Here is a 14514-nt window from a genome sequence, read left to right as displayed (position 1 = left end):
ACAGGCAGCTAATGAGGAGACTCATAAGCCGCGTGTTCACACAAAACATGACAAACATGAAAGCACGCAGCCAGTGAAAAAACACAAGCTGCGTGCAACACAGAACAAGACAAAACAAGAGAAAGCATGCGGCCGAACCTGAACCGCGTGCCGAACAAAACACAACACACACGGACAGAGGAGCGCACGGCCCGAGCAAACTCGAGACCGCATGCTCCCACAGCAAGACCAACCTGGAGCGTGGGAGTCCGAACCCCGACACGAAAACCAGAACCGAGCCTGAACAAGACAGGAGTGCCAGGATCCGAACACCACGCTCCAACATGAAACAGAGCATGCAGACGAGAGAGCGCACGCGCGCTCACCAGAAAACAAGACAAGAAGGGGGTGTCAGAGCTCTGTCACAAAACCACGAATAAACTAGACCGAAGTGACAGAATCCTGGCAGATACAGCAAACAGTGCACATAAATGAGTCAAGCTGTAATTTGCGGTCTTTCTTATTAAATAATATTTCTTTATATTTTTCTATATTTTCAGCCAGCAAAAGATGTCACCTTTATTGCCAGTCAAAAGAAACAGGTGACGTGGCTTACATGAAGCAGCTGGTGCATGATGGGACAAGGTGCTCTTACAAAGACACGTATAGCATCTGTGTACGCGGAGAGTGTGTGGTAAGTATTTGAGTTTCATTATAGATTTCAAGTATTATTTCATAGTTGCATGCTTCCTTTTCAGATCTTTGCATAATTATTTAGTGTTCTACAACAAGAAAATACAAGCAAATATATAATTACCATTTTCTCCCACCAGCACAGAGATTGTTATTTTTAACTTCCTGATTTGACTTTATTTTCATTAAGATATCTTAAGATAATCTGTTTTGGGGAACTCATTTCTTGGCAAGATGCACTTAGTAGATGCTCACAGGGCAAACAAAATATCTTCCCTTTTCATTTGGGCCTAATTATGGCGTAAAACATCAGCATTCAGTGTAGAGGGACATTACCTAGTCTGACGTTAAAGTACACATATGACTCACTGTACTCGCAGACTTGTGTTGACTAAAATGCATGCAAGACCAATTTGAAACTTATTACACACTTCTGAATAGGTAAAAATGAGTCTACACATGTAATTAATTGTTATTGTAAGTGCAGGCAAATCTGTCACACTGTACAGCCTTGTTATTTACTGTTATAAATTTGTGAGTTGCCTCTGTGGTTTGTCGCTGAGCAACTGAATCTGACAGTGCAGTGTGTACAGGATGAGTGCCACTTCACAGTGAATGGTGTTTGAAGAATGGATCTCTCTGGATGGAGTTGATAAAAGTACATTGATTTTTGTAGATGGAATGGACAATGAATAGTGATTAGCTCTTGGGAGGAAATGATTGATAGTGTGTCAGCTAGTGTACAGAAGCTTTAGGATTTATTTGCAGATATATATCACCTTTTTAAAAGTTTTGTTCAGCAAACTGCTGCAGTGTGTCTCATATTTGTCAATGTCATTTTGTATTTTCGAAAGAAAAATAACTTGGTTACTTTTTTTTTCTGTGACCAAAATAGCAACACGCGAGGTACTTCAACCATCACAAGCAGCTATAATTTCATGATATCAGATGCAGACATATCCAAAGATGAAAGCTTGAAGTATTTCTGATAGCACCTTGTGCCTCTTTTCTCAGTGTGTCTTCCTCTCTTACTCTCTCTCTCTCTATCTTTTCTTCAGAAAGTGGGCTGTGACAGGGAAATTGGCTCCAATAAGGTGGAGGATAAGTGTGGTGTGTGTGGAGGTGACAACTCCCACTGCCAAACTGTAAAAGGAGCCTTCACCCGTGTGCCTAAGAAAGCCGGTAAGATACTTTCCTCTTTCCTGGGCCATTGATGTGCAGTATTTGACTTATATGAGACGGTTCTTTATTCTAGACTGCAGCCCTGTCATTAAGTTTCGGAGTCTTCTAGTTTAAGGACACATCTGGAGTTCACTTTACTTTTAGGATAAAAAATAGCAAAGTTATAATGCTGGAATGTTTTGAGATTTGAGTTCACTCATTTATATTTGATATATGATGATGATATATTTATTATATTAGATATGACATCTCAGAAACACCAGATGTCTTTAATAGTTTTATGCATGTGTGATTTATTAATAAGCATTATTATTATTTTAGTATTCAAGGAGAAGTGTGAAAATTGCTTTTAATTATTTATTAGCACAAGACTACTTTGCATACTCACAGAGAACCTCTTTTGTTTTAAAGTTAATTTTAGAGTTTTAAACTGTGTTCAAGAATGTATGAATTGAAGTGCATGGTACCTACCTGTTTGCTGAAAAATGGGAATGGGGATGAAATTAGGTTAGGATTGGGGAAGTTTATGAAATCCTGAAGAAGAGAGTTTGGATTTGATCTAGGAATTGTTTTGTGTCTGCCAGCATGCACTCTTAAAACTAAAGGTGCTTAAAAGGTACTTTCCAGCGAAACCATAGAAGAACCATTTTTGGTTCCACAAAGAACCATTCAGTCAAAGGTTCTTTAAAGAACCATTTAGGCAAAAATTTCTTCTACTATGGCATCGTGAATCACCTTTATTTTTAAGAGTGTGGATAAGATTGGGATGGGTGATAAGAGAAAAAACTTTTTTTACAGCTTTTTTAAAGTTTTACAGCAACAGAGAACAAAGGAGCTTGTATTTGGAATTCAGTCACATTCTTAATAGATATTCAGAGATTTAAAAATGTAATAGTACTGTATGTAAGGAAGTCTCAATGTATGAATATAAATATTATTTTATTTTATTTTTCTTTCTCTCATTGAGTCTCCTGTGGTTCGTTCAGTCAGTTTTGACTATAGTATGACACAAACTACTTTCTTCACACTGGGATGTGTCATTTTGCATGCAACTCTTAAGGCCACTCCTTGACTCACATTTTAGGCATTTGCATGATTCTGTAATGATATCTTTCATATTTATTATGACACTCCTACCCCTTCACACCACAGAATGTAAGAGCAGTTTTATTTGATAAACACACTCACATGTAAGGGACATCTGTACTTTCCTTCTTCTTTGCATACAGGTACATACACAAATACTCACACTCAAAAGTCTATTAGATCCACTCAGTCTACATTCAGATTTTATCAGAAAAATCGGATGCTTTTCCTACATCTGGAGAACGCCATTCATTTGTATTTCTCATTCATTTGTCACTATACTTCACTTTAATTGTAGTTAAAGAACCTTATAAGCTGGCTATATGTTTGTGGGTTATAAAAAGTCTGTTAGAAAATGTCATGCTTTCATTGGTCCTAATTCATGCAGTAAAATATCAGACTCTGGTTTACATCTGTAATCCTAAGGGATTCAAGTGGCGAGCGCTAAATACAAATGTAAATGGAGTCTAAAACATTTTCTGATCAGACTCTTCAGAACACATTTGAGTCAAAGAGCATTTGACCACATCACATTAGTAGTTTAAATGCATAATCCGTTTTGATGCTTCACAGACCACAAGAAATGCCTACCAACCGGTCAATCAAAGATTGTACTAATAGTGTGAACAATCAGCTTTAAATGTCTTCAGCATTAAGCCATTGCAAGTGACATTTTAAGTGAAATGTAGATACATTATTAGAAACCCTCCCCTCAATTCAATTTCATATTGTGGTCACAGGAGACATATTTGTGATGTTACTACCAAATATAAACATCGATCTGTATCTTCTGACCTCTTGTGATGATCACCACAGGCAGATGTTACCTCCAGGTGTAAACAGGTTCTTAAAACAATATTTTAAAAGTTAAATAGATACATGATAATAAATGCAGTTTTTCATTGGAGGGATCTGCAGTAAATAACAATGATACCTCTCATTTTAGTGCACACACACACATATTGTATAACAGCAATCCCACATGGTTATCTCTGTTTGGTGAATCCAAAGAGAAAGGTGAATGATATACAGCATGCATAAATAAATTAGAGGAAAAAAAATACATGTCATATACAAAACTGATCTATTAAAATAACAAACCAAGAACATTGGCATTCAGGACCACTGGGCTGCTTGAGGAGGGAGGCGCTTGTCTCACCTGTAAACACAAACAGACAATAAACAGCATTTATGAACTCACAAAGCTTCCTTCAGGACTCACATTACCACTCCATCTCGACTCTCTACTTTGCATACAAACTGCGTATAGTTTCTCCTTAAATTCTGCCTCCGTGTTTCCCAAGACATGCAGGAGAGGATCCTGGTTTTGTTGCAAGTCTCACTCCTTTTGTTTGTTCTGGTTTCCATTATTCAGGCATTCACCTGATCACGCTACAGTAATTGCAGATCAGCCATCTCTTTCCTTGACACTATGTGACAGAGATTTAGAGCCAAGTACCATTGGCAGTGAATTCTGTATGAAGTGAACAACATATTAAAAACCAGGACATTTTGTACCCAGGGAATCACAATAGATGTTCTGCTACAGACAATGCAGAGCAGCCCATTACAGAAAATTCATCAGGTTTTGGAGAGAGGCATGTCATTACTATTGAGCCAACAGCAGTCAGGGATGAAAGCATGGTAGTCATTTAATTGGTTTCCTTAAGCAACCATCACTTTACTTTTTAATGATATTTGCTAGTTTTGCAGCCCTAGTGAGCTTGAGGCTTGCACTAGAATTCATGTATAAATAGATTCCCCCAAGAAAGTTTTAATTACAGGATTATAATTTTAGCATGTTTTGGCAAACTGTCACTGTGGCTGGTAACAGGTATTCAATTAAAGTACCAAGAGTTCCAGTCTCGAAATTTCTTCCTAACAAGCGTCTGAAGAATCATAATTTGATCTTGTGTTCAGATGGCCTAATCAAATTTGCAGGCTCTTTTGCTCTTTTATTCTCACTTTTATGTTAAGAATTACTTAACATATGTTAAATAAGAATTACAATTTTTTTTAATTGAGCAAGCCATTTTTGCTATTTTAAATTATAAATGGAATCAATTCATATTTTACTATTATAATAATAAAAAATTATGCATATTACATGCATGTAACAGTAAACCAAAACCTAATCCTAACCCTAACAAAACAGTAAGTACATGTAGTTAATTAATATTACTCAGTACTTAAATGAATAATTACACTGTAACAAGGGCACCTTAAAATAAAGTGTAATCTTAGCTTTTATTTAGTTTTTGAGCACTACTGTTTAAAGGCCCATCCAGATCTTATTTTATTTATTTATTTTTATTGAATGCACTTATTTAGTAAAGATGCATTAAGGAACAGTAAAGACATTAATAACATTACATAAGAGTTCCGTCTAGTCAGCAGCTGCTGTTTTTGGCTCGCGGACCTTTCCAGATAACGCCACCCCACTTCGCTTCCGGTTGCATTACTGTCCTGTCATAATAAAGGCAAAAATGCCAACAAAAAAAAAATCTTAAAAAAAAAATAAATAAATCTATTTAAAATAAATGCCATTCTTTGAACTTTCTATAGATCAAAGAATTCTGAAAAAAATATTGTGGTTTCCAGAATAATATAACACAGCACAACTGTTTTCAAAATTGATAATAATAATAAATGTTATATTAGAACGCTTTCTGAAGGATCAAGTGATACTGAAGATTCAGCTTTGCCGTCACAGGAATAAATTGTATTTTAAAATAAAGCCTATAAAACAGAAGACAGTTATTTTAAGTTTATGATCAAATAAATACGAGCTTAAGAGACTTTTTTCCAAAAAACATTAAGAAAAAAAAAATCTTAATGGCTCCACTGTACATCCCTGTAGCACAAGTATGGTACTATTAAAGCTAATTCTTTACACCTGCACGAAACTGTGACTGTGCAAAGCCTGTCACAATATTGTCATACTCCATATCATAACATGTTCTTACTTGTTCTACAAACCTGGATGTATATTGATAAAGACGTCATGTCTCAAAGCAACGATTGTATATGGGCCTGATCAGTCACTTAGCAGTTCATGTGGATACAAAACACCTCCCCAGTTTTTGGGCAACTGCTTTTATTGTTAGATTGTTTTTTAATATCCCAAGAATCCTTCTGCTATTTGTCCACATTTATTCCTTTTCCAATTAGCAGATGATGTAGTTGATTTAATGGCACATAATATAAGAATAGAACCAAATAGAGAATGGTTGAGGACATAATTTTCCACTATTAATCCTATTCGTTTAACTGCATGGTGTATTATACTTGTGATTAAAGAGGAACCCGAAAGAACAAAGGGCAGGAGCCTGACATCTTTATCAAGCCCTGCATGCACATTAGCTCATTTGAATGCAATGTGGAGGACTGTACTACATGCAGTACTTCAGAGCTGTGCCTGTTCTGAACCCAAAATGACATCATTCCCCATAAGATTATTTAAGATATGTTCATTTTAGCATAAATATGCAAATCACATTCTGAGGGTAAATCTTCTTCAGAAACAAGCATTAGCCATGTGGCTCTGGCACAATATTTCATTGCAGTACTTTCCAGAGATGCCTAATTTTACTGTTACATAGACACATACAATCACAACAGATCCTCTGTATGTCTTCATATGACCGGCTGTTTATTATCAATGTGGCATACAGGCCTATACAATGATGATAATGCACACTCATGCTAATGCATACTAAAACACAGCCCTTGCACAGATGGCAGGACAAAAGTGTCTAAGAGTATGGATTCAAGTGTGTGTTTGTGTTGCATCTGAAAGACATGGCATGTGGCATAATTGAGCTGATGTGCATTATTATATAGGGCTGTCTTGATCTTGGCAAACTTCCTAGCTCTATTTGAGCCTTTCACATGTGCCTTGTGTGTTATGAATGCAGAATGTGCAGTTAATGAAGGTGTCACTTGTGTTATATTTGATTTTGACAGTAAATGAATATTTCATTCTGGCTCTAACCAGAATTTGCATGATCCTGATTTTGTCATAGAATATGTGTCATATTGGGTGATGGTACACAATTTGTGATGCTTTATATCACAAATTTTATTGACATTTCTTATACTGTATTACATTCATCTCATTGTTTGCATGAACTAAATCAGCATTTTGATCTTTCTCTATCTAACTCTACCTTGTTTTATTGTCAATTGATCACTCTTTTAACAGGAAAAAAGTTAAGCAAGAGATCCCAAAAAGAAATGTTGGAAAACACAACCTGCAAGTATCTTGTATTGTCTAATCCTACACTTCTCCTTCCTGTAGTATTGCTGTGTTTTGCATTAACTGTAGCTTGTAGATTTAAAGCAATATTCAACAGTTGATATAAATTAAACTCTATTGACCGCATCTGAAGAATACTGTTGATTACCACAGAAAATAACTTTGATTCCCTGGTTTTGTTCATAAAATCCAAAGCAAAGCTTGTTGCATTAATGCACTTACAGTGGATCATGGGCAATGGATAGGGCAAATGTATTGAATAGTTTAGAAGCAGAAATGTGAAGGTCGTACTTTTCTTGAAGAATTTGAATTACAAAACTGATCTGTCTAATTTCATCCTCTTGACGCAGAAACCTTTGATTCAGCATTATCAACAAAATTCCCGTGTGACATTTGTTCCATGTAAACAGCATTTTGTGGACAGTTACATCCTTTGCTTATATTCTTGTGTAGATATTATGAAATTTGACTATTTAAACTTGGGTTTACCATCTTTTTAATCCCAGAAAATTTAAGCAGTTTTATGACCGCAGTTTTGTGCAATGACATATACTGTACTGCAAATTTTTAATTATTAATTTGCTTGGCTCTACACTATAGGCTTCCATTGTAAGTACATTACTGTACACATTTTTTCCCTTTGTTTTCTATTAAAATGATCTTCTCTAGTGATAGACAGTATGCCACAGATAAGCTTGAGGTAGATTTAACTAATTTGACTTAAGCAATATGCCAACTGAAACTATTATTACTTTAAAGTATAGTTGATCCAAACATTTCAATCATTTACTCACCCTTATGTCATTCCAAAACTGTATGCATGTGTTTCCTCTATGGAACACAAAGATGTTTTGAATGTCTCAGTGTTTTTGTCCATACAATAAAAGTGAGTGGGCTTCAATGTTGTTTGGACCCCAACATAATAGGATTAGTATATAAATATGCTCTCTCTTTCTCGCCCTCACACACATACTGTACTGCATCCCTCCCCCGCCATCATCACACACCAGCCATTATTTCTGTCCATATTCTTTAATCTCCCTTTCTCCTTCCTCAACCCTATTTTATTCCTGCTCCTTTTAGGCATGCACTCTAACCTCATCTGAACTCTATTAGGATTACCCAGCAGCCCCATCTTTCTCTGTCAGTGTCTTCCTGCCCACATTAATCGATGATAAAACTTCCCAGCAGACATTGCCTGAAGTGGCTCGATCCACCATTGCAACGATTAGACTCCTGGACACTTTTTTTACATCACACCTGTGTCTCAGACAGGCGCCATGCTGCTAGAGAAGGGTTCAAAGCCTAGCTTTGGTGTAGAGGAATTGAACATGTCAATGACAAGGAGTGCAAGGCAAAATGACATAACAAACCCTTCTTATCCTAAAGGGAAAACAAGAGGAGCCTTCATGCTGCCAAAAGGAGCTCGCAATGTGTATCTGAATGAAACAGAGGACTCTAGAAATGTGATGGGTGAGTGCTATCAAGCTTTGCAGAGCAATGGGCATTGGTAGAGAAGGCAATATTAGTGTTTTTTTGTTCTTGTGTTTCAAAATGACTTAAGGACCTGCCATTCAGCATCCTTCTTATTTAGCCTTACATAGCAACGTTCACGGTCTTCATTTTTGCCTGACATTGTTATTTGAGCTTCTGAAGGATATGTCATCTATTCACATGGGTGTGAATGTATGAAATGAATGGATGAGGAACCTTCTGTCATGTTTTGATGTTTGTCTCGTAGGCTTGTCATGACCCTGTTTGATGAACAGTTGCAATAGTCTCGACTGTTCAAATCTGAAAGCTTTAGTAATGTACTACTGTAGAAATGCCTTCTAGTGATGCCCATCTCTGCAAAGATCAAACGTAGTAGAACTTCTTAGCTAACTAATTGCTTCTGCCATCTCTCCCTTTGCCCTTTTTCGCCATTGCAAAGGTTACCTAAAGATGTTTCTCATTCCTCCTGGGGCTAGACATGTGATCATACAAGAACATGAGGCTTCTCCTCAAATTCTTGGTAAGTGATATCTGTCCTCATGTTTCTCAAGCTTAACAGCAAGAAGATCAAATGCATGCTTATGTATTCTATGCCTGTTCCGGGTAACTGTGCATAATGGCTCCATATCACTCCAATACATATCCATCGCACCAATGTATTCACATAAAAGAGCTTGTGCGTTTGCCTGAAAGTGCATTAGACAGAATTATACTCGCTGATTTTAGAGACAATAACTGTCTACCAAAATGTCTGTGGCATTGTGAACCAAGTCTGAAAACCTGAAGGAGAAGTGGCGTTTTTAAGCCATGGATTCATTTCGGAATTTATAGTGGGTTTTAGAATAGCATTATTTGATTTAAGAGTAAAATCATGTTTCGGGTTTTGTTCCACGATATAAAGTAGCTCAAACATGATTTGTAAAACCATGTTGTGGTTTTAATGCAGAAGTTGCTAACAGGTTATAATACAAATACCCAGTGTGTGCTTTGAGTTGATTAATGTTAATGTTGTAGATCAAAAGATGAACCTTTCTTTAGCTCAAACAGTAGAGAATACCACTAGCTATGGGTCTGAATTCCAGGAAAAGCAAGAACTGATAAAATGTGTGCTTAAATGCAATTTAAGTTGCTTTGGATAAATGTGTCTGCCAAAAGCATAAGTGTTAATGTAAAGGAAAGTTTCTTAAAGTGATGTTAACCACAGGCTTTATTAAACTCATAAATCAAAAGCGCTATTCTATAAACGCATTACAAATCCTGAGACAACCCTTGGAGAATTAGCTTTCTCGGTTGACCTGCTAATTCACATTGTAACAGAACAGCCCAATTTGCCATCGAAATGTGAGCATTACTCTGTTTCATTTCTGGGCTTTGCCTTTATGTGATATGAATACTGGAGGCAGTGACATTGCAGAATGCGAATAAAAAAGTGCTAGTTCTGTTTTTTTCTAATTACGCTTGCTTTGAAGCTCCTTTCTTGATCAAGGTTTCTTTTTTTCCTCTGAACTGTAACAGTAAGAAAAAAATTTAGCTTTACAGTGTCTATTCTAACTGTATGCAGAGTTAAAAGACAGAAAGACAAATACATTGACTGGACCATTTTCTTTACTCTGTTCTTTTGAAAAGTCCATACAGGCAGCAATTATCACTTTGTAATGCACATAACTGAACAAGTTGCTTTTACTCCAACAATATTCCCCTTCTTATGAGTGCCTCTCCATAAATGTAGGAGTTTGAATAATACTTCTTGGTAGTTGAACTTTTAATTAAACCTAACCTTATTTTAATTAGCTTGATAAGATGTTCAATGCCTCACTTTTCTGCCTCAGTTAACCGTCCAAGAGGTCTTACAAAGGTAATTCTGTTTCAATAATACTTTCCCTTTGGGGGTGCTTAATAGCTTATTAATACAAATTTCAGTTATCCATATATTGAACTTAACTGATTGCAATAATTATATTCCTTTGTAGGTCAAAATGCTGTAGTTTAGTCATTTATATGAAGCTTATGTACAGTATATACTGTATATGTTTCTGTCTCCACTCGTTTTTAGACATTTTAGATTAATTATTAAGATAAAATGCATTTATTTGCATTTTAATTTAATGATTTTATGTTACGTGTGAATTCCCATCATGCTTGCTCTGATTAATTTTATGATTAACACCTTTAGCATTTATTCTAACTAGTTTAGTCGAATTGTCAATCATCAGATGGGCAGGAAAAATTAGCCATTTTTATTTAAGAAATAATTCACACAAAAATAATGTTCATGTTTAAAAAACAAATGAGACATTTTTTTTTTTAAAGATCACAAGTTTCAAGTCAGATTTTCAAGATATTTAGTAAATATCTTGAAAATATTTCAAATATTTGAACAACTTAAATTTTAATCTACTGTATCCGTACACAATGCTCTGATATCGTTTGTAATGTAGCATACAAGACAAAATTTTCATTCGTGAGTGAATTATCCTTTTTAAGGTTAGCATTTTGTGGATATGCTGACAAAAATGTACACAAACTCATCACGCTAAACATGTGGGAAATCAAAGGTCAAACCTTTTGCGCAGTCCTGCCTCATATTTTGTTCATTATTATTTTAACATTACAGAGAACTCCATATTTAATGTCCTGGAACCTAATGTCATTTTTGACATTGACATGGAACCTAATGGCATTTGATGACTTGTAGCAATGGTGATTGTCTCGACGTGTGCGCTGCTTCTTGTAATCACCATTGACATTCAAGCGAATGACCACCTAATCGCTCTCCTGCTCTAAGCCATGTACTTACTGTATGTCAGTGTGTCACACAGTCTTCATACCCTTGCCATATAGTTCAACAGCATTTAATATTAGCATCATATTTCTGAAACATGTAATAAAGCTTTTAGACATTTAAACAGCACAGTAAAAAGCTCATTATTTTGACAGTTAATCATATGATTCAATGGCTTAATTGAACAGAGTGATCCAAATCATTCTGTTAACTTCTTATCACTGAACTGTTGAAGAATTGTAATTATCCACTGATTGCAGCTATCAAGAACCAGGCAACCGGGCATTACATTCTCAACGGCAAAGGCGAAGATGCAAGATCTCGGCGCTTCATCGAGATGGGAGTGGAGTGGGACTACCTCATTGAGGACAATGTCGAGACTCTTCACACTGATGGTCCTCTACATGATGCAATTGTTGTTCTGGTAAATACAACTTTCTATTTTAGGCTTAAAATGAGATATGTAATAATGTGATAAATAATGTGATATATACAGTAGGTACCATATTGGTTACTGGCCAATCTTTGTGTTTTTAATTATTCATATGTAGTGTAAACCGGTACTGAATATTTAATTTTGAATCTCACTTCCCCTATTTTGACATTTGAAATACCTTTGCTGTCATCTGATGTTTACTTAAAGTTTATATTTAATAGCACTAATATTTTAATAACTGTTAAAAAGTCATCTTTAGCAAATCACAAAATGAATATTCGTTTTAATACTGTACAAATTATAATGTTGTAATGCCTACATTTATTTGTAGCATTTAAAAGGATTACCGTATTGACCCGAATATAAGACGATGTTTTTTTCTTGGAAATACATCTGAAAAAACGCTGTCGTCTTATATTCGGGGTCTAGACTTTGACATGTCGGTAATACACCACAACAATAGGTGGCGCCAAAAACGCATAAAACGAGTGTGCCATGAAATATGTAATGTAATGTAATGTGTGCTGTAAAGATCGCGAGTGAAAACAAAAGAAAAAGAAAAGCTTACAGCAGCACGAGTCGTGACTGTCATGTTAGCCTGATGGGAACAAACTTCCTCTGTAAGTGATTTAAAAACATAAGACAGTACCCAGATTTGAAGACTACAATAAGATTTCACTTCTACTGATAATAAAATTTTGGTAGGCTACTATGAGATGGATAGCCTAAATGTTGTATAATTCAGATGGGCTACCTGTTATTTCAATGGTATATCAAAAAGTGTATATTTTTCAATGTCATTGTTGGTACATTTTACCAGTATTATTTACCATACTTTCAAAACAAAAATTAAAATAGGAAAAATATGCAATTTGAAAATAATTTAAGAAAAAAGAGTTTTACAGAGAGAGAGAGAGAAAAAAAAACAAGATTTGGTTTTCAAAAAGCCTTTTTCCAAAAGGTACATCTGGAAAAAGGGGGCTCGTCTTATAATAAGGGTCGTCTTATATTCGGGACAATACGGTAATTTTAGTCTTTTTTTTTAGTTTAGTTGAGTTTTTGAGTGTTATTTATGAACGTTTTAAAGGCATGAATTTCATAGCCATTTCCTTTTCCAACACATCTTTATGTCTTTATATGAGGAACGTCTCGTAATAATAATAGGGGCACTTTAACATCTGAAAAACCTTTCTGTTTCTCAAATGTTCTTTGTAGCGAAAGAAGGTTCTTCAGATTATAAAAAGGAAAGAAAGAGACGGTCCTTTGACTGTATGGTTCTTTGTGGAACCAAAAATGGTTCATCTATGGCATCGCTGTGAAGAGCCTTTTAAGCACATTTATTTTTAAGTGTTGCACATTTACATAGAAAAACAATGGAAAAGCTTTACACGGGAACACAAAACCACATTCTGTGTGAACGAACCCATACCCTGTCAGTTAGCTCACCTTTCACCAGTGAAGGTCCTTGATCACTTCAATCCCATATTAACAGTTCAAGCAGCACATTTCAGCACATTATGGATTGTTTTATGAATCCATCAAAATATGACCCTTCCCCTGTAAAGAGGTTGTTATTGAAGAATGAGGCAGTTAACCCCCTGGGATCGAAGCCCGCACTAGTGCGGTCTGTCTCGTATTTTCTTTATGACCGCGAAAAGAACTAAAAATACTCCGTCAGTTTTGATTGTACAGATAAGAATAAGGTATCATTTGGAACTGCAAAGGGTCTACTTTTATATGTGTATAGTCATAATAACAACAAAACAATGTGCTTTTGTAAAATAAAGAAAATAAACAGGGTGCGTTCTCTGCCGTCTCTGTCACTTCTCTTCACAGGCACGTAAATATAACAACATGTATCTCAGCGAATACTCGGCTCAAAGACATGAGAAATATATGTATAGAAAGCTTGAAATGCCTACTTTTAAATGAAGTAAGTCAAGATCAAAACAAATATTCTCTGTTAAAGTAATCTGTATGAAACCAATGCAAGCTCTAGTTTTCCCGTCTCAACTCATTATATCTAATGCGGTCACGCCCACGAGCCGATTGCGCTTTTCAGATTCTAAACATCCACGGGAGATGCGCATGCATTTAAACACCCACATCGCCTCTGCGTAAACAAACAAGTTCATCCCGGCTACTTTTTATTTCTGGAAGAAAACGTGAGAGGAATAACCCATAATTTACCTCAGAAGAAGAAGAACACAATGCAATGCATCACGCAGCTGGATCCAGTGGAGGATATCACTCTGATGAGTAGCCTAAGATTACTTGCATCTGTTGTTATTGTGTTATTGTGACTAACTTGTACACATTTTACTAGTTAGACGTTTCCCAAACTATAATTGCTGACTACATGTATGAAATCAAGTAAAATATTTTGAAATATGTGTCATTTCATTAAATGTCTCACAATGCCAGGATGTTTGTTTAATGTTTTATAACATATAAAACCACAAGATATAAAAGTAGTGTGAGTGTTAACACTATGAATGAATGTTTGACACAAAGGTGTGTTACTGTTCAAGTCTCAGTGTTCAGATCAGTATGTTCAATCATGTGTCCTTGACCTTCACTGTGTATATTTGTATTATACTGTAT

General features: G+C 35.7%; 1 protein-coding gene across 2 annotated transcripts in view; it reads left to right on the top strand.

Annotated features, from left to right (window-relative positions):
- Window positions 1–14514, top strand: part of adamts3 (ADAM metallopeptidase with thrombospondin type 1 motif, 3) — a 123239-nt gene that overhangs the window by 77739 nt on the left and 30986 nt on the right. Inside the window, exons 15-19 of one of the 2 annotated variants that reach the window (XM_058777268.1) lie at window positions 540–673; window positions 1731–1854; window positions 8588–8671; window positions 9132–9212; window positions 11735–11898. In XM_058777268.1, coding sequence (XP_058633251.1) covers window positions 540–673; window positions 1731–1854; window positions 8588–8671; window positions 9132–9212; window positions 11735–11898 — 587 coding nt within the window. The remainder of the gene's footprint in view (window positions 1–539; window positions 674–1730; window positions 1855–8587; window positions 8672–9131; window positions 9213–11734; window positions 11899–14514) is intronic. The other variant, XM_058777269.1, reaches the window with a different exon arrangement.

Source organism: Onychostoma macrolepis, chromosome 05 (genome assembly GCF_012432095.1).
Source record: "Onychostoma macrolepis isolate SWU-2019 chromosome 05, ASM1243209v1, whole genome shotgun sequence".
Lineage (NCBI taxonomy): Eukaryota > Metazoa > Chordata > Actinopteri > Cypriniformes > Cyprinidae > Onychostoma > Onychostoma macrolepis.
This window is presented reverse-complemented; position numbering and strand designations above follow the sequence as displayed.